The sequence below is a fragment of the Anas acuta genome, chromosome 1, assembly GCF_963932015.1.
Source record: "Anas acuta chromosome 1, bAnaAcu1.1, whole genome shotgun sequence".
NCBI lineage: Eukaryota > Metazoa > Chordata > Aves > Anseriformes > Anatidae > Anas > Anas acuta.
The window spans coordinates 142,525,688-142,549,710 of NC_088979.1; the positions used below are offsets into that span (position 1 = coordinate 142,525,688).

Below are 24,023 nucleotides of genomic sequence, written 5' to 3' on the forward strand. Positions count from 1 at the left end.
AGTAAGTGGCACTCACTCATAAAGCCAATGTTTATAAAATAGGAAGTTAATGAACAATTATCTGTGCATAACATTCAGCTGTTATAAAATATAATTTAACAAGTTTTCAGAAATATCCAAACAGAAGACTTACAAACGTTAATATTCAAAACAATACATAAATATTCTGCATGTTCACCGAAGAATTTACAACACCCGAGTACAATATAGAATATGAAGTGGTAAGTGCATACATGACGTTCGTCTCCCACTTCACCCCAGCACTCTTAAACATTTATTAAAAACGACTGACTTAATCTGAATCGAAACCAATTCCAGTAGAATTATGCTAGTAACAAACCCGTAAGACAGCAGTCTTAAGCTCTGGAAGTGAAAGATTTAGCAAGACTTACACATTAAACTTTCAAATCTAAGAATGTAGTGTTACATATTGCAGTGTTGGAAGTTTGTTTGTTTTTTTTAAAGCACAAGCTAAGGATACAGCACTAAGTTACACATCTAGAGGAGATTAACAGGAGAAGACAGTAAATCTGCACGCATGTTTGGGGACAATGTAAGCTGCATTTGCCACTGACATGACAAATTCAGGGTTACATTAACAAGGCAACAGCTTTGCCAGTGGGGTTAGCACTGTTTAAGTACCCTTGACTGTTACAGGCTTCAGTGGTCTTCCCCATTTAGCTGCTTTACATGTCCCCATGTACAATTTTCTTTTTGATGCAGCACTTGAAATGAGTCTGGCAACCATCTCTGCACACTGTTACATGTCCCGCAGTAAGAGACAGGGGGAACAGGCTTGTTCAGCTTGGGGAAGTGAAGGCTTCAGGGGATCTAGCAGCAGCCTGACCATACCTATTAGGGGGCTACCAGGAACACAGCCAAGAGAGAAAGGGCACAGGATGAAACAGAATAGGGCCAAACAGGATAGAAGGATTATTTTTTTTTCCCATCACAAGAGCAGTTAAACAGTGGAACAAGTTATCTGAGCTTGTGAAGGCTTTCTCCGCTTCAGCTTTTCAAGTCTTGGCCAGGTAAAGCCCTGATTAAGCTGGTCTGAACCAACCCTGCTTTGGGCAGGAGGCTAGGCTAGAAAGTTCCTGGGGTCCCTTCCCACTTGAGCTAGCTTATGATTCTACTTCATCTTTTTGTGGCAGATAAATTACTGCATACAAGCATTGGGGATTTAGGCACCTGAGTTTGAGAATTGCTCTTTCAGCTACACATGAACAAGATTTCTAAATGCATCTGCTCTTCCACAAGCCATATAATGAGAGAAGAACAGAGATCATTGTCAGATATCATAATATCCTTTAACATTACTGGATGCAACATATATTATCTTTCATGCAATTTGACCAGAACTTGAAATAGACTAGAAGACTGTTTTATTTCTATAACATTTTAAGTAAGTGTTGGCTATGACAAGTGTTAAGTTATAAACATAGTCCTTCTGCTTGCCTAAACTCATGGGTTTGACAGCGTCATCAGATCCCTAGCTAAACCCTGCTATGTCCAAATACAGAATAGCAACACAGCGTGCTGTCTGCTCTCTGCATGGCTAGAATTACTAGTGTTTTAGAAAGTTTAATGTTGAAATCATACAGGTCTCACTACAAATTCTACTGCTTCAACAAAGCCAGTGAGCGTAACTTACAATTGTGATAAGAACACTGCTCCCTCATGTAATAATAAACTCATTCTACATTTCTAAAATTGAATTCTAAAAATGACTACAATTGCACAACACATAAATAAATATATTTTCATCTTCTGGAGGCTGCTGGAAGTGTAATGAACTGCATAAACCAGAACATAAACTTCGTTGAACTCTGCCATCCTGAGATTCATGTACTCAGACACTGTCTGATCCCACTTCAGTCACAGATAGGCTTATGAGGACCACCGTTTTGATCCTTGTAGTGATTTTCACATAGAGCTAGAGCAAATGAGTATTTGCCCATGTACAAGATTATTTTATTGGTCATAAGCACTGTTCTGAAATGTGTTAAATCACCACAATAATTTCAAAGCTACTTTATGTTTACATGTTCACAGACGGTATTTTTGGATATATAAAACTTCTGTAAACATTTGATAGTAAATAAAGACAGAAAGCTTTAGCATGAGTAACATCAAAAGAAAAGCACCTACAGTTTTCCCTCCAGGCTGAGAAAAAGTACTACACAGTAAAAGGAGATTGTTATTACATAACATATATTTGCACTGCTATTAATGACACTTCCATTTACCAGTTCTCTCTGCTGACTTTTGTCAAAGGGAAGTCCCAACTTTGCAGACACTTCCGTGTAAGTATTAGTATTATGTGTGGGCTTGGTATTTTTAATTGCAACTACCCTCTCAGATTACAAACTCGGAACAGATACTTATTAATACTGGATTCATGTAGGTAGCTAAGATGCTGAAAGATGCTAAACAGTGGCCAAATCTGATCGTTCAAAGAGGCTGAAAGATGACAGTGTAATTGATTATCATTTTAACTTTCCTCTTAATGGTGTATGACCAGTGATGCAAAGGCAGGACTCTTAGCAGAGTCCAGGCTCACATGCAAGAACAGGACTGGCGACGGAGACCTCTGGTGGGAAGAAGGAGAGAAGCAATCTGGAAGTACAAAAGTCACCAGCTATTTCTCTGGAGGTGCTTGTTTTCTGAAGCAGCTCTTCCATCTGTAAACTTTACACTCATACATACACAGACAAAAAATAATCAGTAAATGGTCCACGTCACTTGCTTGATTTTGTTTGATATGACTAGCTGTTCTAAAACATCTCGGGAGCGATCTACAAAAGAAAAAAAGGAATTTCTTGTTATTCCTTCTGAAAATATACTGATGGTTCGATCACAATTACACTTGATGTATAGCAGTAGTAATTTCAAACCATTCTGCTCTTTCTCCACTCAAATAACTGTAAAGCATCACCAAACAGCCAAACATAAAAAATGTAGATAGGTATTGGGAGAGTAAAGTCTCTTTTTTTTCCTTTTAGAATTTAATGAATACACTCAAGTGTGATTAACTTCCGTGTCCTGCTTTTCTGCTGTGCTACATTTAGTAGGTTTCAAAGAAGCAATACATCTTTCAGAGGGTTAAAGTAGAGGAAACTTCAGTTAGCTAGACAGCAAAACCACACAAGACAGCAAAGAAAGCATTTCTTATTCATATCTGCTTAAGTGGCTTACTCTTTGTACAAGTTGCAATAAATACAAAACTGTTGCAGTAATGTAAATTAAAATTTAAAACCAACCATTTCAATCACATAAGACTCAGGAAAAGAAAAACCATGGTTTTATTTCAACTTTCTTGAGCATATTTAACAGTGTGTAATGCCAATAGCTTAATCTTTTTATGACTTCATAGGACTTTGTTCTAGATTGTTTTGATACGAAATGTTTGATACAAAAGTCAAAAATTTAGTTTCATATAGAGTATTTATCAATCTATGACGTCTGTTGTCAGACAAGAAAGAATGGGAAAGTATGTAACATATTTGGAAAACCAAAGATGGAAGAGAGAGCAGCCAGAAACCTTCAGAAAACGCCGTTCTGAACCTGGATCTGCAATTGATCAGTCTTTCCTAATTGCACTATAATGACACTATGTTAGTGACAAAAATGTGAGCACAGTTTAAGATAGTCTTCTCATCCACTTTGGGACTGCATCACCATGCTGAGAGGAAAAGAACAGCAACGGGAAAACTCCCTCTCTAGAGGCTGCCAGGTTTCAAAGCAAAACTCTCATCTTTCTTTGAAAACCTCAGTGTGCATTTACTATGTTATCTAGCAAGTTATTACATGTATTGCTTAATTTGCAAAGCATAGTATGATTTCCCAGAGAGCAAGAATATTCTGTCAGGAAGTCATTACTCTTCCCACTCCCTGCATGATTTGACCCACCTGTTATTAGTGGACATCCATGGAAGAGAAAAATGTGTATCTTTGGACAACAAGTCAGGACTGCTTCCACAGCAACATCAGTCAGATTTACACAGCGCTCCATGTGGATCTCCTATTATGAAGACAGTTAAAAAAAAAAAAAAAAACAACCAAAAAAAAACCACTATCAGAGAACCCTTAGTTTTGGATGTAGAGCTTTCATCTGCCCAAACATCTTCTGAGATCCCCACCCAGAAGAAATTATGACCTCCTGTTCCTCAGTGCATTGACCCCTTATATGGTCCTGTAGAGACCAGGAAATGCTCAGGAAAATTACGACAGCTTTTCTATCAAGTATCAAAACTAAAAACATAAAGCTGATTTTTCTCCACATATATATCTCAGTATTTGTCAAATGTATATATCATTCAAGACAACTGAAAAAAACTCTTCAATGAGATTCTACAGAGTTAGAGATCCATTAGTTTTCCTATGACACACATTCTCCTGCCAATTTGCTGCCCAGGAGAACAGATTCCAGACTGATTTCTGAGTTTTCCCAGAATAGGCACGATTCAGTCTCCACTGGAAAAAGTTCTATACAGTAAAAAGTCCCTAAAAGTTCTTCTTCTAAGGCTAGACACTCATTCCCTTTGTTATTATTCTCTCTCCTTTGAGAGAAAGTTTTCTTCCAGCATCACATTTGCAGCAATCACTCTTTGGCAGTCTCCGTATCTGAAGTCATCCTCCTTTGTGGTAGTGTTTACCCGTATGGCTTTAACAGGTTATTATCATTTTCTTGGTCTTGTTAAAATGGTTGTTCTTTAGACTACTTTATGGATTCATAAAGATGACATTCAAGAAGAAATGCAAAAAAGGGAATATCAGAGATAATATTCTTTGTTAAGTCTATCTCCCTCTGTATCATGTCTATCCTAAAGGACTTTTAAAAATTGAGCAGGTACATCCCAGTCTTACATACAGGGAAGTTTTGTCAAAAGACAAAATGGCATGACTGATTTCAGAAGAACTAATGGAAAATTTCAAAGCCAGCATTATGGAATTGTATCATTATATAATAAGGGACAAGAAAGTGTATTTTTTGTACAAACACACTTGTAAGGGCTGTACAATTAGCCACTTTTTAAACAAAGCCTCATTTAAGTTAGAAATCAAAGGTAGAACAATTGATGCAAGAATCCTTAGGCTCTAGCAGATGTAAACAATTTTATTAGACAAACTGAGGATGTTCACATTATTAGTTCTATTTATGATCTCACTTTATGTCTCAATAGTAAGCATGATAATCAGACACTTTGCATTTTAAAATACTTTCTTTTCCGAAGTTCTGCTATGGTTTTAACCTAAAATAGGGGAGATTTAGACTAGATGTTAGGAGGAAATTCTTTCCTGTGAGGGTGGTGAAGCACTGGCACAGGCTGCCCAGAGAAGCTGTGGCTGCCCCATCCCTGGAGGTGCTCAAGGCCAGGTTGAATGAGGCCCTGGGCAACCTGGGCTGGTGGGAGGTGTCCCTGCCCATGGCAGAGGAGTTGCAACTAGATGATATTTAAGGTCCCTTCCAATCCAAGCCATTCAATGATTGATTGTATAAAATCTTTTACCTTCTTTACCTCAGCATTGCTTCTCTTTGCCAATCTGCCAAGTTACAGATTCGTGGCAGTCCAGGGAATACTTCAGAATTTCTAGGAAAGGTGACTAAGATATGCAAACTTAATACCAAAGTTTGCCATGCAGCTGTCTTCTCCACTGGGAAGGTTTAAAGACCTTAATAGTCTGAGGGATTGTCTCATACTCTTTAGCTCTATCATGTCTTCTCTCTCACCTCCCTTCTGCATGCATTAGAAGTATTTTCCCCATCCCTGGAGTTCCTAGAAGCTTCTGGACTTACTTGTGCCCACCACCTCAACCTTTTTTTAATACTTATAGATGAAGCAGGTGTTACATAAGCTAAGTTATTCTCTTTGATCTAGTACTGCTTCCACAGGCATCCATGCACAGCATATCTGAAAGAAAACCTGTATGCTTTCAAAGAAATAGTAGCAACAGCAACATGAGCAGGAAATACCAGAGGCCACATTTCATAACTTGGCAATTTTAATGAAAAGTACAATGTGAACTGATTTTCTGTTGTTTGAAGAAAAAGGGCTTATACATAAGAATATAATTCTCTGTAAATTTTGGACAGTAGTAATACAGAAGCGTTAAGGGAATACTGACAGAGCAATTACACTAATGTTGTTAGAAAATAATTCAAAACTCTAAAAACACCACCAGTTAAAATAAGCAAACTACATTCCATAGAAGATAATTCATCTTGAAAAGAAACTGTGGTTATCAAAAAACTGATCTGAGGCAGTGGTATTAAAGAGGCAGAAAATGAGTATTTAATTCATAATCAAAACCAGGGCAAGTGTGTACACAAAGGTAAAATTGAATAACAAACTTCCTTCAGAAGAAATAATAATAATAATAATGCTACTAATAGTAGAAATGCAAGTATTTGCTTTTTTAATTTCCTTGTTTGGTTAAATAGCTTACCTTTAAATTCTTTGAACACACTCCACTCACTAGTGCTATAACACCATCATCTGTTACCTAGAAAAAAGTTATTAACACAATGGATTAAAGCTCAATTTTTCAAACATGGCTATTTGGGAAACGTTTGGATATTAATTTATTCACTTCCTGCAGTCACTGGATACATCTAACATTACTATTTTCTTCCCAACTAAGTTTGTGGAGAAAATTATCCAAGTATGCTTTTTCTTGTCTATTAAGTACTTGCATTATACTGCCATGTGATCCACCCCAGCTTTTCTATTGGGATGTTTCCAACTGTGTAATTATTTTTTAGCTTCACTGGCTCGTTTAACAGTGGGTGTAAGTAGTGTACTACTATGGTCTGGCCATGACATTTTTATTTATAAGGCACTTCTGCTCTTCTGCTAGACCAATTTCCCTGCGGTTTTCATGACTGTTAGGAATGTTCTTGAAAGAAGTTCCTCCTTTAGGAAAACAAAAGTAATCACAGCAGCCTTTTATCTGCAGTCTTACTTTTACTCAACCTGAATCAAACCAGCTATTTAAGACAAAATTCCCCTCAAACAAGCAGTCTTAAAGCACTCATCATACGCTTGCACTGAAAGGTTTATTGAAATGATTGGCTACTGAAAGTCACAAAACGGTGATTACCTGCAAGAGAGAAGAGAAACACAACGGACTTTCTTTTCCTCAGAAAGAACAGTTTACATGTTCTCTTCCAAATTCATTAAACTTGCTCCCCATTTCCCACAAACCTTGTATTAGATGACTGGAATAACAGTCATCAAGTATACATAGTGAGGCTCGGCCAATTTTGACAGCTAGAATCCAGAGAGCACGAGCTCCATTTCTGTTTAAGACTTCAGTACTTCCATTGCACAAATTGTCTCTCTGCCTACTGGCCATCTATTGCAAGTCTGCTGTACAGAACTGTAATAGCAGGGGTCAAACCAGTGCAAGTGGAGAATGAACAGGAACATCCTAGTGTGAAGGTACACAAAGGGCTGTAAGAATAGCAGGTATTGTCATTAGCTTAGCAGGTCATCAAGGTGACAGCACATTTAGCTTCTCAAGACACCCACACCAGGACACAACGCACAGTAAATGAGTAAATTCTACTAAATCCCACATGTGGGACAGAATGGAGAGACTAATCCCTGTCATTTCTTAAAGGCTATAAAATGGCACATCCAAAACCAGCACATCCTCACCAGCTTAAGAGCAACTTGAGTTAAGCGATGAAACTTCGATAGCCTGTATCCCTTCTCCTCCATGACATCAAAACAAACCTTGACTACACTTAGTGGTTGGTGCCTGAACACTGGACAGACCATCCGAATTCTCTCTTGATGACTTTGAGTATATGGTTATGACAGCACGAGGGCATCAAACCACTTCTCATTAAAACAAAGTCCCCTTACTTGCCTGCAAGGGGAATTAAGCAGTGCTCTACTGCTCCTGCGGTGTTGCAGTACTGTTTCCTACACTATGACAGCATCCAGCTGAATTGTCTGTAATCCTATAACTGCCCGTCCTCATCCCACACTGTGGATAAACCATTTACAGTTAGCATCAAGCCACAAATAAATCAGCTTCTTGGTATAGACCAGTTGTCACCAAAACTCCTGCACAACTAACAATGGCTTACATATTCAGGTAAAAGCAGTTAAGCATATAAGCAACCCAGTTGTATTCTATATGGGAAGTGTCTGGACAGATAAAATAGCTAGCCAGCAACATTCCTACTTTTGCCAACACATTTTGCAGAGAATTAAACAACCCTGCACAGAACTGTAGTTTGCACAGCCCCTTCAGGTTCTTTCTGCAATTGTTTGCCATATACTGAATCAATGAACATTACAAAGGAGATGTACTGCTTAATTAGTGCAGGGACTGGGACTTTTGACCCTGTATTCCTACCTGTTAACGCTTCTGGGATTTAGAGCAGACTAGGAGTACAGTGGAAGACACAAGGCTTGTGTAAAAACCCTAACTCCTCAGAATGGTAACAAGCACACTTACACACAAGCACAAACAGATTCTTTATGCAGTCCCAGGCTAGAGTAGCAGAATTCTTCAGGGCAAGCTTCCATTTATACCTTGTTCATATGCAGGGGATACAGAGCTATACCTCCTCCTAAATTCAATCTTTCCCTTGCCTTTCCCACCCTATGTCTTGTTATTTTTGTACCAGTCCTTGTAACTTCTGCTTATTGTGTTTCATCTCTCTGCAATCACCAGATGAAACTACTTTTAGGAATGGTTACACCACTCTGGCATTTGGCCCCTTTGTAGTCTAGCTTACATCTGTTTCCTTGATCTTGCAGTGAGTTGTGCCCTTCTTTGACTGCTCATTTACTTCCAACTTCCTCACTGCTTTACTTTTTCATGCAGGTTTGCCAGTTCCACTTATTTTTACTGTTCATTCTGGCACTCAAACACAAGAATATGGTGAGGTCTTGGAATCTCTACAGGCGTGAGTCACCCAGGTTCCCCCCCTCAGGCTGCTTATCTGTAACAAGCAATATCACAGGGAAGTATTTTAAGCTTACTTCATTGATATTTGTTTCACATATTTCAGTAAAATGAAATTCAGAATTGTAGTGTTTTATCATCAGATCACCGATGATCAGGAAGGAACAAAAGATGCTGAAACATCTAGTTATCCAAGAACCTTTCATCTCAAGTAAAACATATACTGGGAAACCTCTATTTCATGTAAAGGAACTGAGGAGGTAGGAAAGGGAACAAAAGCCATCAAATAAGTTTGAAGAAAGAGTTAAATGATACAAATAAATATTACCAATGAATAGGAAAAAAAAGACTTTTGATGCCCTACCTCTGGAAAAACTTAAAGGAGAAGAATAGCGTCTAAAATATGAACCTGTTCCATATTTTCCAAATCTGACACTTCATTATGAATGCTCCATGTATGACTCACGTTCAAGTAATCACTCACTACCACAGCCAACTGCACGCTACACTCCATTATCTCAACAATTCCTTTCATCCACTTCATTATCTGACGATAATTATAAAGCCCGTATTAGTATTGCTGTTGCAGCTAAATACTAACTGCTGTTAAATCCTCTTATCTGTCCTTTGCAACATTTTTAATGTCATTCTTTCCCTGTTGACTCCATAACATAACTCTGACAAGCCACTCAGAAAGCAGAGTTGCTCCTGAGCCAGAACTAGTTATGGAGTCTTTACTCCTACTCTGGGGTTATATTGCTCAATATTCTACATTATTATTCAGGTCAGTTTGTCTTACCTAAAAGATGATGATAATTTTTCCAAGGTTTTACTTTCTTTTTAAGAAGTATTTTATAATTTGAAGACAATGATTGTAATAAATAAAGACACTGAAAAAAAGTCTCCAATATGCAGTGGATTCTAATAAAACATACGTATGGTTAGCTCACATTATATACTGTAATACTGAAAGGTGGTATTTTTCTGGTTACTGACATGCAAAATGCATCTATCTTTTTCTTTAAGAGGTGGAAAGTGGAAACGAACTGTGGTCTTAAACCTTCTTAGGAACAGATCTAAAAAGATCCTGTTTCAAGTTTACCATAAATAAATAAAAAAAGAAGAGTTAACCAGCCAACCGTCCCCATAGTTACCTGAGTAGATGAGAAGTCCACACTGTGAAGAAACTTGCAGTTTTCTCCTAGTGCCTGCAGAGAAGCATCCATGATGCCTGAGCAGCTGCCCAAATTCACTATTTGTAAGAATTGGCAGTTGAGTGCAAGAGCGAGAACTCCACTGTCAGTTATGTCGCAGCACCTTTTGAAAGACGCTTCACGCAAATAGGGACAGGATAAGGCCAGGGCTATGATACCTATCAAAGGAACAGCAATTTAAAGAATTAGTCTTTTTAATTTTTTTTTTTTTTTAGCATAATCACCTTGCTGCAATCAATGTACTGTCCTCTGGTCACTGACTGCTCAACTTTCATCTCATGCCATGCCAGCAAAATTCCGTACAAGGAGAAAGAAAATACCAAACACAAGTGGAGACCTGCTAAGTGGCACTGCAGAAGAATGCCAAAGCTGATGAAGATTTCTAGATGCTGAATTCCCTTGCATAGTGCAGAGGGATGCCTAAGGGACGTTATATACAGGCAGAATCATCGCAGTGAGCGCATGAAAAAAACAGCCAAAGGTTTGAGATGCCTCTGGAAATGATGTTGCAGTTGCATCATAGTTTTGATGATACGGCAGGTCTTCTGAAGAACAACATCCCTGCATACAGCTGAAGTATTTCAGTCACCTGGTCAGTATGGTTCCACAGGCAGTAGGTCCAACATGATGAATGGAAGCATGTGATCATAAAGGCAAGTCACAGAAAAGCTAGAAGATGGGGAAAAAATCAAGTTAAAGAACATTATGCTGTGCTGGAAAATGAGCACATGAAGCTTGCAGAAACAGGAGATGGAGTAGCATGTTGGGACAGCTAGGATGGTGGTGGAGTAAACTGCTTCAGAAGAGAAAGGAGACAATAGGATGAGTTGAGATTAGGGAAACTGAGGAAGAACAAGAAAGGAGAATAAACTGTAAAAAAAAAAAAAAAAAAAGGATAATTTTATAGATGAAGCAGGAAGAAAGGATAGATATTTTTGGACTTTTTCTGAAATATTTTGGCAGGTCTATATGCATGGAAAGTCCTTGCTAAGAGGTACTAAAAATATGTCATATGGCCACGAGAGCAAATCCAGAACACGATATGATATACAGTCTGTAACGAGGTAAGAAACTAAGATGCAGAGAAGAAAACAACTAAGATGCTAAGAAGAAAACAACTCTTACAAGTAGGAGGGAAAAACTCACTGGTCAAGCTGGGATGGACATAACTACTAAATCCTTACTGGGAAAAATCACAGACAACTATGCCAGACTGGTGGCAGACACAGAAAGGTGCACAGACTCAGGGGAATTGAGGTGATACTCTGCTGGCTCCTGAAGGACTCTACTTGCTGGAAGGTCTGGATGCTGGGACACGTTCTTCAGTGAAGTGTTTTAACTTAAACGGAATCTGCTTGAATAACTGGGGGCGCTGCATCAGCCAAAAAAAAAACAAACAGAACTGTGCACTGTAGAGTGATTGCCCCACAGGACACAGCCTCACAGCACCTGAGCTGAGTGAGCAGAGCAGACCGATGGTAGTACTTCGTCCCACTGACAGTCCAGCAAGCATTAGGCAGAAAAAGCAAGGTAACAGGTCATGTCCAAGGCGATTTTAAGAAATCCAAACAATAGTTCAGAAGCAGGACAGGAACCATGTACACCTATGGCAGAACTCTGGCCAGGACTGAGGGCCCATGGGCAGCTGGTTGTTGCAGCTGAGACTAGTCATTGCCAATAAGGTCTGTTGGTGCCCTCAGGAGCCTGAGGGCTGGAAACAAACAGAACATTTACACAGAAGTGTCAGGAGATAGCCAACAAAATAAAAATACATGAACTACAGATGCAATTCATGAAAGGAATTTATTTCAGAGATCACGGAAACATGATGATTCCAGCTCTACAAAAAAATTACCTAATTTCTGGACAGAAATTAAAGTTGAACACGATTAAGATATTTTACTGCATAAGAACTTCAAAAAAAAGGCGGATGAAATAGTATTTGAGTCAGAATTACTTTGCAGAGAATGGTAGAAAAGATAGTAAGGGGAGATGAATTTAGATAGAGAAACAAGAACTACTGGATACTGTATTAAAAGACACATGCTCCACATGCAGCCTACAGAGCAAGTGTTTCCTAGCAACAATAGTGCTCAGATATTCATGGATGTGGTAGACAGGTTTCTTAAGAAAAAAAAAGTTACCAAATTATTAAGAGGTAACACTTATTTAAACTGTTTGCCTGCATATTTGAATAAGAATTGTTTCAGCTTAAATTAAAAGCTTTGTAACTCTAATTTGCAGTTTAAAAAGAGCTCAGTTTGTAAGCAGGAAAGTTGGTAAAGTTGAATGGACTAGAAACTTGTGAATGAAGAACTAGTCTTCCCAGTTTTATTTACAAAGTAATCAGGAATCTCCAAATAGAGGAAAAACACACACAAAAAGCTCTATGTTTAGCTGGTATGTTAAGAAATTTACTAGGTAGCAGTGGACAAATGAAAGCATGGTTGAAAGACCATCACAAACTGTATCTTTGTGGTCAAAAAGCATAACAATGAGGTGACATTAAATTCAGTCAACAAAATTACCTAAAAAAAGTTTAACCTAATATTTAAGTAGAAGATAAGCATATCAGTACGCAGTGCTAAGAAAATACAGACAAGGCTGATCTAAAGCAAGGAAAATATTAACTTAAAAATAAATTAATACTTTGTTTCTACTTTCAATAAGGTTGTGTTAATGATGGAACGAAGGAATTAGTATAACGAAAAGATAGAACTAAACTTGTGGGAAATAAAACTCAAACTGTATTCTTTCAAGCCAATAGCTCCTGACACAACTTCAGACTGAAATCCCAAATCTTAAAGCAAGTTAAGTCTTTCAAGTCAGGGGAGACGCTGTAAGCTTGCTTACTAAAGAACAAATATATTTAATTAACATAGGGGAAAAAAGTAATCTAGGAATTCACAAGTCTGAAACTTCAATCCCAGTGGTACTGGAAGGGCTCTGAACAAATTTTGAGGAAGGAATAATTAAGATGAAGCAGCAAATATGATCCAAAGCACCATAGTTTTTATCAGAAAACTAGAGTTGCAGTAACCTGATAGCTCTCTTTTGTAAAATAATCTGTGCTCGAGGCCTATAATTTACACAGTTGAAGGTACTTTTAATTAGTATTGGTGTGACATTGGGGAGTTCTTAATGCAATATTTACCCTAGATGTTTCTGCAATTTTCTCCAATCTAACAAGAAAAATAAAACAGGAACAGGATCCCACTTATCTGGCAGAGATAACATACCTTCTGAAGTGATTCCCAATCTGTTTTCTTTGCAAGAATTTAAGTTGATTTTTTTCAATTGCTTGCAGTTATAAAGCTGCAACAATGCGTTATCTGAAATATCACAGTCTCGGAGGTCTAGGGACTCCACAGCAGGATGCAGTACCTGGAACAGAAACCTACCATTTCAGTCAAATTCTGCTGTGTCATACACCTTGCATATTTTAAAGCTGAAATAGCTGTACTGTTAGACATCACACAACTCTTAAAATACTCACTACAGCATGAGGTTACCAGTCCTGACAACTAAACCTCTAGAGAAAATATGCTACATTTGCCACAACAGTATGAATGTTCAGCTTGTGATCACATCTAGAGTAGGAACCCATTAACACAACTATTTAAGCAGTGTAAGTACTATTCTGATGGTACAGTTGTTAACACTGGTACTTCAGCCAGCACAGATATGTTTACTAAGGATAATATCCTCAGACTTACTAGCACAACTCTGATGGCAGAAAACTGAAGTGTAAACACTGATTGCAATCAAATCTTAAATCTGCTTAAGAGATAAGTTTATTTTACCCCAGAGTATTTTTCCAAAGCTATTTTACCCCAGAGTATTTTTCTCAACTACACACAAACTCTTATATACAAGAAAACTCATTATGATACCATGAGGATGTTTCAAATACCCATAAAATAGGCTCTTTAAATCCCACAAGACCACAAGTCTTCTTCTCTTCCCCAAGAGTGCATTTATAGAGCCTACACCTGAAGTGATGGAAGCCTTCAGATTTTAGTAATAGCCACATATCTTACCTTTATTTTCAGTTTTGAGGATTCCCACTATTTTTTATTACATAATATTAATAGCCCCCCTTTCCATGCCATGTGTCACTGTGCAAACAGTCTGTATCTTTTCTGACCAAAAGGTAAATGTTAGGTCAAGTTTTGACATCACCTTGTGTTACTCCCTTCAGCTTGTCATTCCCTTCGTTATCTCACAAAGATAAAAGCATATGGTAAATCTCCATACACAAGGAAAGGTAAGAGCACAGCTGACTAGCTTGCTAAAGGCCTACTCCTTCCTCAGCTTCACCATTCTAAACAGATATTACCAAGATATTATAAGGAATACTGCTGCTCTTCTGTTGTACAAATATACAAGATGCTAAAGTCAAGCAAGCCTGCTGAAAAAAGCAAAAAACTTTCAGTACACTGTAATTGCAAAATGAAAGGCAGACATAAGGGAGGGTTGACAACTTTTTTCCTCAAATGCCAGAAGCCCCAAACATTCTTTATGCCATAAAACCTCCCACATATCCCATAATAAGCTTCTGAGTAGTTTTCACAAGAGTAACAATTCCTATCTCATTCATTTTTCTGGATTTGTATTTAATGAACAAATACAGCCAAAGCCAGAAAAGACATGCTTGAATCCTAAGTGATCACAAAAATTTACTCAAGGTACTTTCCCTGACTGTTGGCTTTCTTTCACAGTTCCAAATTGCCTAAGACACAGTAAAAGTGAGAAAACCACTGGTTCTCATGTGAGAAATCTTGTAAGAGATTAAGACTGCAAAAGGGCAAAAAGAACCATTAGATCAATTCTAAATTCTAAATGAAAAGCAACATTACTCTAACACTGTCTTTTTAGAGTAGCTAGAGTATGAGTTTCCCTATCCAATGATTTTTCACATGTTCAGTTATTACCTAAAGGTTTGCTTACTTTTGTTATTCACAGATTCATATTCATTGAACACATATACTAAAATCTAATTTGTCCCAGGGAGGTGGAATTAAGATAGAGTTAAGGATTGCTTTGATGCACAGAAGATTGAAGTACAGATATTTCTCGTGGACAAATGCTGAAGTGCTTTATGTATCTTTACGGTAAAACTGAGCTGTAATAAGGAGTTTAAGCATACATGCCATGGAGAGCTGCTTCAAGCAAAAAGTGGAGTGAAGAAAAAAAAGATGATAGAACCAAACTACACAAGAGCAGCAAGGTAAGAGATGAACAGAACCTTATAAATAAGTGCAGGCGAACAGAATTTCAACTGCAAGAAGTTTAAACCTTAAATAAAATGCTGGACAACAAAAAAGAAAAGATGCATGTAAAGGAAATGAGACAAGATAGCTTGGAAAAATCCAAGAGAACAGATCTATCCATAATACTGTGGAAATTATAAAACAAAAGTGCAGGAGAGAAGCAGTAGCAGAAACAGAACATTCCTTATCCATATGGAGGCCAAATTGTGATGTTGCAAATGTACAGAACATGAAATGCCTAGGTTATGTATGATGCAAGCAAGGAACAGTAAGAGCTAAACATAGGGTGGTTTTGCTACACTGAACAAGAACAATATCTGCAAGATGAAAGAACAGGAAAGCTGAAGAACAAAACGGTGTGGAGAAACAGTAGGAATTCAGAATCATAAAGGTGGCTAGCATTTAAAGAAGAGTCCAAATGAGAAAAATAAAGCTGGAAACTGTTAGGAAAGAAGGCTAGTATATACCGTGTTCAAGAAAAGTTATTACAGGTAAGGAGAGGAGAGAATTGCAGGAAACTGCAGGAACAGAGAAAGGAAAAACATATGAGAAAAAGAACCAAAATAGAATATCCAAGTAGCAGATGGAAAATAGGGTTCCTAGAGAAGGCAGTGATCAAAAGCTAAACGAAGACAAAGACAGATGAGATTTTGCAAAGAGCCAGACAAAAAAAAAAAAAAAGTAACTTAAGATATCCTCAGTCCGGGAAATAACTGCTTTTTTGTGCATGTATACACAGTCATATGGTTATAATTATACGCATATCTTAGGATGCTTAGAAAGGAAAACTTGCTAAAAACGTAGCCAAAATCAAATTTTGTCAACATAAACTTGACAAAATATGATAAAGAATGCAATGACTCTGTTGAAGAACTTGCTTTTTTTTTTTCCCCCCCAATTAAAAATGGTGCATCCTAAAGATACAATGTTTTGTTGCAAGTTTTCCCACGCTACTTGAGATTCTGTGTCCAATCTCGGTTTCACTATTGTGACTCTGAGAAACTGATACTGTTTGCTGCTTACAGGTTATGGGTAAATGCAGGAATGAACGGGGAGTTGTTCATTTCCTTTTTCACCAAGGTCAACCTTCAGCTCGCCTCATTTCTCACAACTCCCTACGAAACTAAACAAGATAACAAGACATACCACAACAGATGTGTCCCTCAATTTACAGCTGAAGAAAAGTCATTAACTAGTTTCATTTTGAAACACTGACAGACATCAGTGAGCAAAAGGAATGAGAGAATGTGAACCATTTATTTCTAGCCCTAGCATAATTTTATTTCACAGAATCAAGATTTAAATAAATTATATTGAGATCATGTGCTTAATGTCAAGAACATAACAGAACCCTAACAACTTCCTGAAATCCTTTAATTATAAAATTATGCACTGGCTTTTTGAAACATACTATTCTCAATAACAGACTGGTTTACAGCAGTCTAGTTTCTAGTACTGAATAGGGGTGATGTAAGTTAGCTGGTTATCTCTGACTGGAGGGTGGGAGAACGTTTCGCGTTGACTTGTCACTAAAATCATTATTTCTAATACAGAACTATGAGCATTACAGGGTGTAGGAAAAAGAAACAGAAAAGGTGAAGATACGGACAGCGTAAGCAGCGCTGGATTTATCCACTGTCTCACATAAAGACTTGTATTTCGTTCATGTATGTACTACCACAGACTATAGTTCTGAATGGATTCTTACCTCGCTGATATTTGAATCCGTTATTTGCCCTTGCATGCTCATTAATTTAATTAGTTTATCTTTTATGTTGGGTGGCAACGGCTTGATATCTGCAATGTATCTGGAAACGTTCTTTGTCAAACACTGAATGCATCTGAAATAAAGGAAAGGCACAGTACAGTCAGACAAGGTAATACATATTATAGCAATCAAGCCTTAAGATGTCGAATTTTGCATCCAACTGCGCTGCTTCCAAACCTTATCAGGTCGAGCTGTTCCCTGCTACCACCAACTCAGTTATTGCCCTTTTGGGTCAAGCAGCTCATCCTTCCACCCAAGTGCTCCGCTCCCAGACAACTGCAGGCAAAATTCAGCCTCATTCGCTTCCCTCACCAACACAGCTCACCAAAACGAGTTTGCTGGTAGCACATTTGTGAGCCCTAAGAAAAGCCCTTTCACCAGGTGAACCTCCAGAGAGGGGGCAATAAAAGCTTTAGTTCATAGAGCTGTTTCCAGGGAAGGGACATCTTTCACTTCAGTTACAAAAGCAAACCTTAAGGAGATTACATTCTCAACTGTAATATTTTGTTCACCCTAGCTCACAGTAATCTCTTAACATGAATGGTGCTGTGTAGCCCAATGGTTAACCCTTCTAACCTTCTGCTTAAAACTAAATCTGACAGCAGAGGACTGGAAACTGTCACCTGAGGCATGCGTTTTTGAGTCTTGGTAGGGGCCAGAAAGTTACAAATCAATGAGCCTGTGGTCTACAAAGTGGATTAATCAGATAAAAACCTAGGAACAGCTGGCTGAAATCCTATTGCAATCAGAGACACTGGTTGGTTTGACTCAGTACGGCCTCTTTGTTTTAGGCCTCCTTCCCCCTCCTCCAATCTGCTTATTCTTCAGAATGATTTATCAACATGAAGAAAACAGCCTATCGTGCTCACCAGGCTAGAGATTTTGAACAAAGAGTAACAATGCACACTCCTCCACCTGCACTTTCTGTACCCATGACATCCTGCTCTGCCTGCACTTCTTGTATTCAAGGGCCCAAACTGTTCCTCTGTTCCCAGCAATCTGGTCCCCTGGCCAGATACTGAAACTTACACAAAGTTTCCACCATGAGATACTGCTCCATCAGACATTGCAAACTAATCTCAAAGACACACAGGGCTGAAGCATTAACCTGAAACAGAAAGACTGAATAGAAATATGTTTTAACTGGCCTAGTAGCACTGCAGAATGCTGGATAATGCTTTAAGATCCTGTTTGAAATCCCCTACTGCCCCTAGAACTTTATCCATGTGAATGCAAAAGGGATCATCGTTTCAGTCACTATACAATATTAAGAGACTCCATCTGGAACAGAGCTTTTTGGAGAAAACATGGAGAACTTCACTTAGGCGTAATAAAACAGAGCCCAGTATTATCCAGATATGCATGGAACAGCACCTATGTGGCACATCTGAAATAATGACTTTCAAGGTCCAATACACAGAGATGTAATCTCTTACACAACACTGAGTACTATAGAGGCACTCCAATCACACAATCCTGTCTTTTTAAGACTCCTAAGGCACTGTAATGTATCATAGGATACATAAAATGGTAGTGTCCCAAGTTCTGGGACTGTCAAATGACAATCACAGACTCACTGAAACACCAGACACAATCCAGGGAAGAGCTTATGAATGCTTCTAAGCACTGACAACCATCACCACTTGCTTGTATGCTCCAAAACAACTGCTAGTCCTTAGAGAAGGAATCACAGCTCTCTGAAGGAAGAGTTTATTTTCAAAACCAAAGTCCCTAGGTAAGTGAGGAACATAAACTAGCATGAATCTAACCAACATCCAGAGAGAAAGGGAAAGGTAACATTTTGACTTGGTAGTGCCAAGACTTTAAAAAGCGTTACAGGAGAGCAAAACGAAAATTGAGGAAGGCCAGCACCCCACCATGCCCTGTTGCTTCAAAACATTAGTCCACATAAGCAACGGTGTGCTTTGAATTGACAGTTCTGTTATCTACTGACAATAGATACCTGAATTAAATTCCCTACCCTGACTTTTATTTTTAAATCCTCTGCACAGGTTTTGAAAGGAAACATTACTGCCCTACAAACTGTTCTGCAATTGTAGAATGAGCACTTTCCTATTAACCCCCCCCTTACTTGGAGCAACGTGGAGCAGCTCCTGTACTGGCACAGAAACTCTCTCAGCCCAAGCTGGCATCTTTGTTGTTCTGTCACCTGGGCACATGCAACAACAACAAAGATTGGTAAGTAAATAGTACAACGTGTTCACCTGGCAGACAGACTTTTCCCAGTCTGAATTAAAAGAAAAAACAAAAACCATTGATCCTGTTTTCCATGAACAAGGAGAACTGAGCAGTGCATTACTCCTGCAATGACCCGATAAAAGGCGACTTGTGTACAAAGTGTCAAAAACGTATTTTTCCAAAAATGTCAAGGAGTGCAAAACAGAAAAGGTCCATGAACTTTAAACTTAACAGGGTAAATGTGTATTTCCAATATATAAAACAGAAATTCAATCTTTACAGCTAATTATTCTACAAACAGTTTAGCTTACATCAAGGTACACTTCATACTAAGTTGTCATACGGAAAAGAATAGCAGAATTGATGACAGAAGTGGGATGCATCCGAAGAAACAAACCAGGAGAATGGACACTAAAATAGATGACAAAATAGATGCATCTGTCCTGCACTGTTTTGGATCAGGTAATTTATATTCATAGCAAGACCGTAAAGCGAGCTTTGTTCTGAAACTGAAGCTGCTTCTTCACTCAGTTTTCATTCACGCAGCTCTACCCATCTGCAACTGTTCTGACCCCTTCCTTCAGGCCTTACCCTACAAAACCTCTGCCAGGTTGGGCAGAGCACTAACCTGCAACAGGCTGGCCACCTGCTACTGACATCTGTTACACAGGAGCTATCTACAAACAACACAGGGAAACAGTCACATCTGAGCAGTATTTAACTTCATGTGCAGAGCACTTCTTTATCATGCAGTGACAATCTTAATTAAAACACCTTTAAATCTGTTGTTTGATCTGCATTGCTCTGAGGCTCGTTTTTGATTGTAGAAACTCTCCTGGTTCTGAGTTCATGTCTGGGCATTAACAAGTCATCTCTTAACACCTGCCAGGGCTCTGAGAGCCTTGTAACATCCTCCTAGAAGCATGAGAACCAGAGCTGTTATCTGCCCCAGCTGCCTTCACTTCTCCCATAAGCAGTGTTGCTGCCAGGCATCCTCCCTCATTGCCAGGCCCTGAAACTCCTACGCTGTCAGTTTTCAGCCAAGCGTAACCACGTACACCAACCACAATTTTGGTTCACATCAATGTGCTGGCCTTTAGACTGCATCAGCTGGGAGCGCACGTGTTAGCCGGTCATTTCTCACCTTGGGAACAATAACTTCAAAAAACAGAAGCTACCCTAACTTGAGGGGCAAGAAAAAAGTTTCCAAGTATTTCCCCTATGATGCTGTTGTGCAAGTGAGCTCTGGAGTGCTAAATGCTCTTTTGGGGCGGGGGGAATAGGGCAGCAAGCAGCAGGTACCAAGAATCAAAAGAAACACCTGTATGAATGCACTTTCATGTTTGGAGATGTAAAAAATAATGCCCTTATTGAAGGGACCACCACACACAGGTCTGTTTCAATTCTTTGTTTCTGCTAGTTAAAACAACAAGCTTAAGGGTTAGCCTAAGCAAGAAGCTTAAAGTGAAGATGGCCATCACCTCATTAGTGTAAGACACAAAACAATACACTAAAACACTTGTCTTCTACTACTTTAAACAATAAGCCAGTTAACTAGCCTTGAGTGTCCACACCTACTGAGATCTCAAAGGAACCGGCACCTCCTTGGTGCAAAACAGCACCCTACCTTTGGCTAGGGTGAGTCAAGTAGCCTTTCTGAGCCTTTCTGCTGAGCTGTGTGTGCACCTACCATGTGAACAGCCCTTCTCTCGTGACGGCTGTCGACTGAGTTGCATGAAACAATGGACAAGCAGTCCTTTGTCACAAAGTGCACATCTGGTGTGTGCTAAACACATACTTATCATACAACATGTACATTTTAGCCATAGAGTAAATGAACAATTTCTGGGAAGCTAGATTCATCCAGATGGAAGCACATTGTGACCGTATATTGTAGCACATAGAAATAATTGCATCTAAAAACAAAATGCAGGCTTAATTTTTGTGTCCCTTGTGCATATTAAGGGACTAACCCAGCTGCATTTGAATAGGGACCTGCAATTTTAGACTGACTACTTAGTTCAAATTTGCAGAAAATACTCCAAAAACAATGCAGATATATGGAAATCGAGCTATGTCAAACCTCCAATTACTTTTAACTGTCTCTTGCCAGAGTTTGAAGTTCAACTTGAGTGAAAAGCATATTAATTGCATTCTTATTTAAAAAAAAATGGCAGATATTTTCAGAGTGCATTACTGATTTGAAACATAAAGAATGAACCATTTACATTATGTTTTCACTATTATTGCACCCTGTATGATACCATAAAACATCTACTGGCTATACCAGGGCAATTATAATCTTATCTCCAGTGCCCTTAAAGAAGAATAAGTCTAACTATCATTTACTATTTGTTTCCTCTGTCAAACCAAGCATTTTAGCCCCATCCTTTCTCTAACTTCCTCCTAAACACCAAGGAGCCTGATGGAACAAAAACCCCAAGCAAACCACCGTGCGGGGGGTTCAGCAGAGCGCAGGGGTGCTCTGCCAGCCCTCCACACACAGACTTGTGGAGGACCATCCTGCCTGTCACCTCTTCCTCACCTCCTGCCAGCCGTCTGTCACCCTCCCTGCCCACCTCCCAGCCCCCAGAGCCTTGCCAAGAGCCCTGTCACCCCTTTATCTCCACGCCCGCCCCGAGGGAGGGCAGCGGCCAGAGGACCGGCCCTAGTCCCGCCGGCCTCCCCCGGCACTCACAGGTCCAGGAGGAGCTGGACGTCCCCGCCGGCACCGTCCCAGCCGCCGCTGAGGCGGCTCATGGCGGCGGCGGGGCACAGGGAGCCGCGGCGGCCCAGCGGCTCCAAGGAACGGTGCCGAAATGGCGGCGGCTGCCTGGGGGAGGCGGGCATGATGGGAGATGTAGTCCCGCTGCGGGCGGCTCCGCTTCGCCACACGGAGCCGGCTGAGAGACTGTGAAAGCCCCCAAACAGCGAGGGGCTTGTTTAATTTTTAAGCACGCAGTGTTTTCCCCAGCCTACATGAAGTATGGGGGACCTTGGGTAGGTTAGAAGGCTTTGGGCGAGGTGCCACAGCTTTTGTAACCGCATTCTTTACAAACACTTTTCCCTCATTTTTACGCTTGGTGAAGTCATGCCACTGAAACACAGCAACAGCATTCCTAATCCCCACTGACCTGCAGAATCCTTGTAGCTGCAGGTGATTCGCGGAAGAACTCTACAACTCAAAGCAAATGAGTTATAAAGTAGGTATGCGGTTTATTTCGGCGCTAGGCACATGTGGGATAGCTCCCAAAAGCACACACAATTCACTCAATTGCATTCTTTTATCCCCTAAATATTACATATGCATTAAGTTTCACAGCACATCTATGCATATTCATTTCCTTGCTCTGCCTAGCCCCACTTCATACACTTACCACTCCTTCTGCACTTGCATAGTACTTTCTGGTGGTCATCGGGATGAAGTAAGACATCTTCATCAGAGCTGAATTTTTCACCTCATCTCCTTGTGCATGCTCTCTGAGCCCTAGGTCACAGTCCAGAACATAAGGTTGGTTTGATCTGGTTCTCGGGGCCCCAGGGGCTCCTGTTATCTTGAGGTCTTGCAACTTTGGCATCCCTCATCCTGTCCTTTTACAAACAGTCCCCCTTATCTCTGAGCCCTTGGTCACAGTGTGAACCATAAGGTTAGTTTGATCTGGTTCTCGGGGTCTGAGGGGCTCCTGTTCCTTTGAGGCCTTGCAAGTTTGGCATTATTTCATGCTGTCTTCACACATACATCATGTCTTCCGCAAGCACAGCACAAGCAGAGTACATCACAAACATAACACACATCAAGCAATGAGTGTTGTCTACATATCCATTCTTAATCAATCACCCTCTAATTTCTAATCCCATGTCTCACAGGTTTTTTTTCCCCTGCCTTATTACATTTCTGCCTGCATAGACAGGAAGCACATGAAACCATCAGAGCAAGCTCAAAGGGGCTGTTCTTGGTCCCCCCGTAATACACAATAAATGTTTGTTCATTGTCTTTTGTACTAAAAACAAGGAGTTCCGTTTGAGGAGCAGGAGTTGCAAAAGCTCCCTGCTGAAGTAAGGAGCTGTATAATACTTGGCTGGACACTATGAAAATTCTTTTGCTTAATGTAACAAAAAAGAGAACCCCCTCCCCTTCTGCATCTCAGTTGCCTCTTTTGTTCAAACTTATAACACCCCCCGTAACAGTATGAGACACCTCCAAGGAGCAGAGAGGCCCTAGCTCCAGGGAGGCCACAAGAGTCATTTAGCTTCAGCTGCTGTGAAGGAAGGGGTGTTCATGTCAGGGAGCACAGGAGAGAGCTGCGCCTCCTCCTGTGCCTGGCAGCTTGGAGGGCCAGCAAGGCACAACATGGCTGCAGGTAAAAGCAGAATGTGATGTTTCTGAAGAGGACAAGTGGAAAAACATTTCATGAAGTGCACGTAGACTATGGCTTTTTATTCAGTTACCTCAAAACCTTTTATGGACTTAAGTTTTGTTGTTGTTGTTTTTAGGACAGTTGAGTAAATACATTTTAGAATTTATTTCAGCCTTGAGGGCAGAAACTCCCAGGCCACAGGTACCAGCAGGCCTCCCATGTCATACCTTTTACACGGGAAATACAGCATAACCACAGTAGGCTGCTGCTCAGGGAGCAAGGC

The 24,023-nt window shown here is 39.7% G+C and overlaps 1 protein-coding gene across 2 annotated transcripts; it reads right to left on the reverse strand.

Moving 5' to 3' along the window:
• Positions 1-12: 12 nt before the first annotated feature.
• AMN1 (antagonist of mitotic exit network 1 homolog) lies at positions 13-22,249 on the reverse strand. 2 transcript variants are annotated; one of them, XM_068662026.1, is made up of 8 exons: positions 22,081-22,220; positions 18,213-18,291; positions 17,124-17,256; positions 13,382-13,526; positions 10,083-10,300; positions 6,451-6,507; positions 3,913-4,024; positions 13-2,798 (listed from the first exon to the last, which is right to left on the reverse strand). In XM_068662026.1, exons 2-8 carry the CDS (start codon positions 18,248-18,250, stop codon positions 2,725-2,727), a joined length of 777 nt encoding a protein of 258 aa, XP_068518127.1. In that variant the 5' UTR covers positions 18,251-18,291; positions 22,081-22,220; the 3' UTR covers positions 13-2,724. The 2 variants fall into 2 exon arrangements, with proteins under 2 accessions (XP_068518127.1, XP_068518117.1); XM_068662016.1 differs by lacking the exon at positions 18,213-18,291 and having other exon boundaries at positions 22,081-22,249.
• Positions 22,250-24,023: the final 1,774 nt, after the last annotated feature.

Coding starts and splice junctions, on each gene's coding strand:
- AMN1 (XM_068662016.1), bottom strand. CDS start 22,232: ATGCCCGCCTCCCCCAGGCAGCCGCCGCCATTTCGGCACCGTTCCTTG. Junction 13,527..17,123: donor CGGATTCAAATATCAGCGAG/GTAAGAATCCAT, acceptor TTTCTGTTCCAG/GTACTGCATCCTGCTGTGGA. Junction 2,799..3,912: donor TGGATGTCCACTAATAACAG/GTGGGTCAAATC, acceptor TTTCTTTTGTAG/ATCGCTCCCGAGATGTTTTA.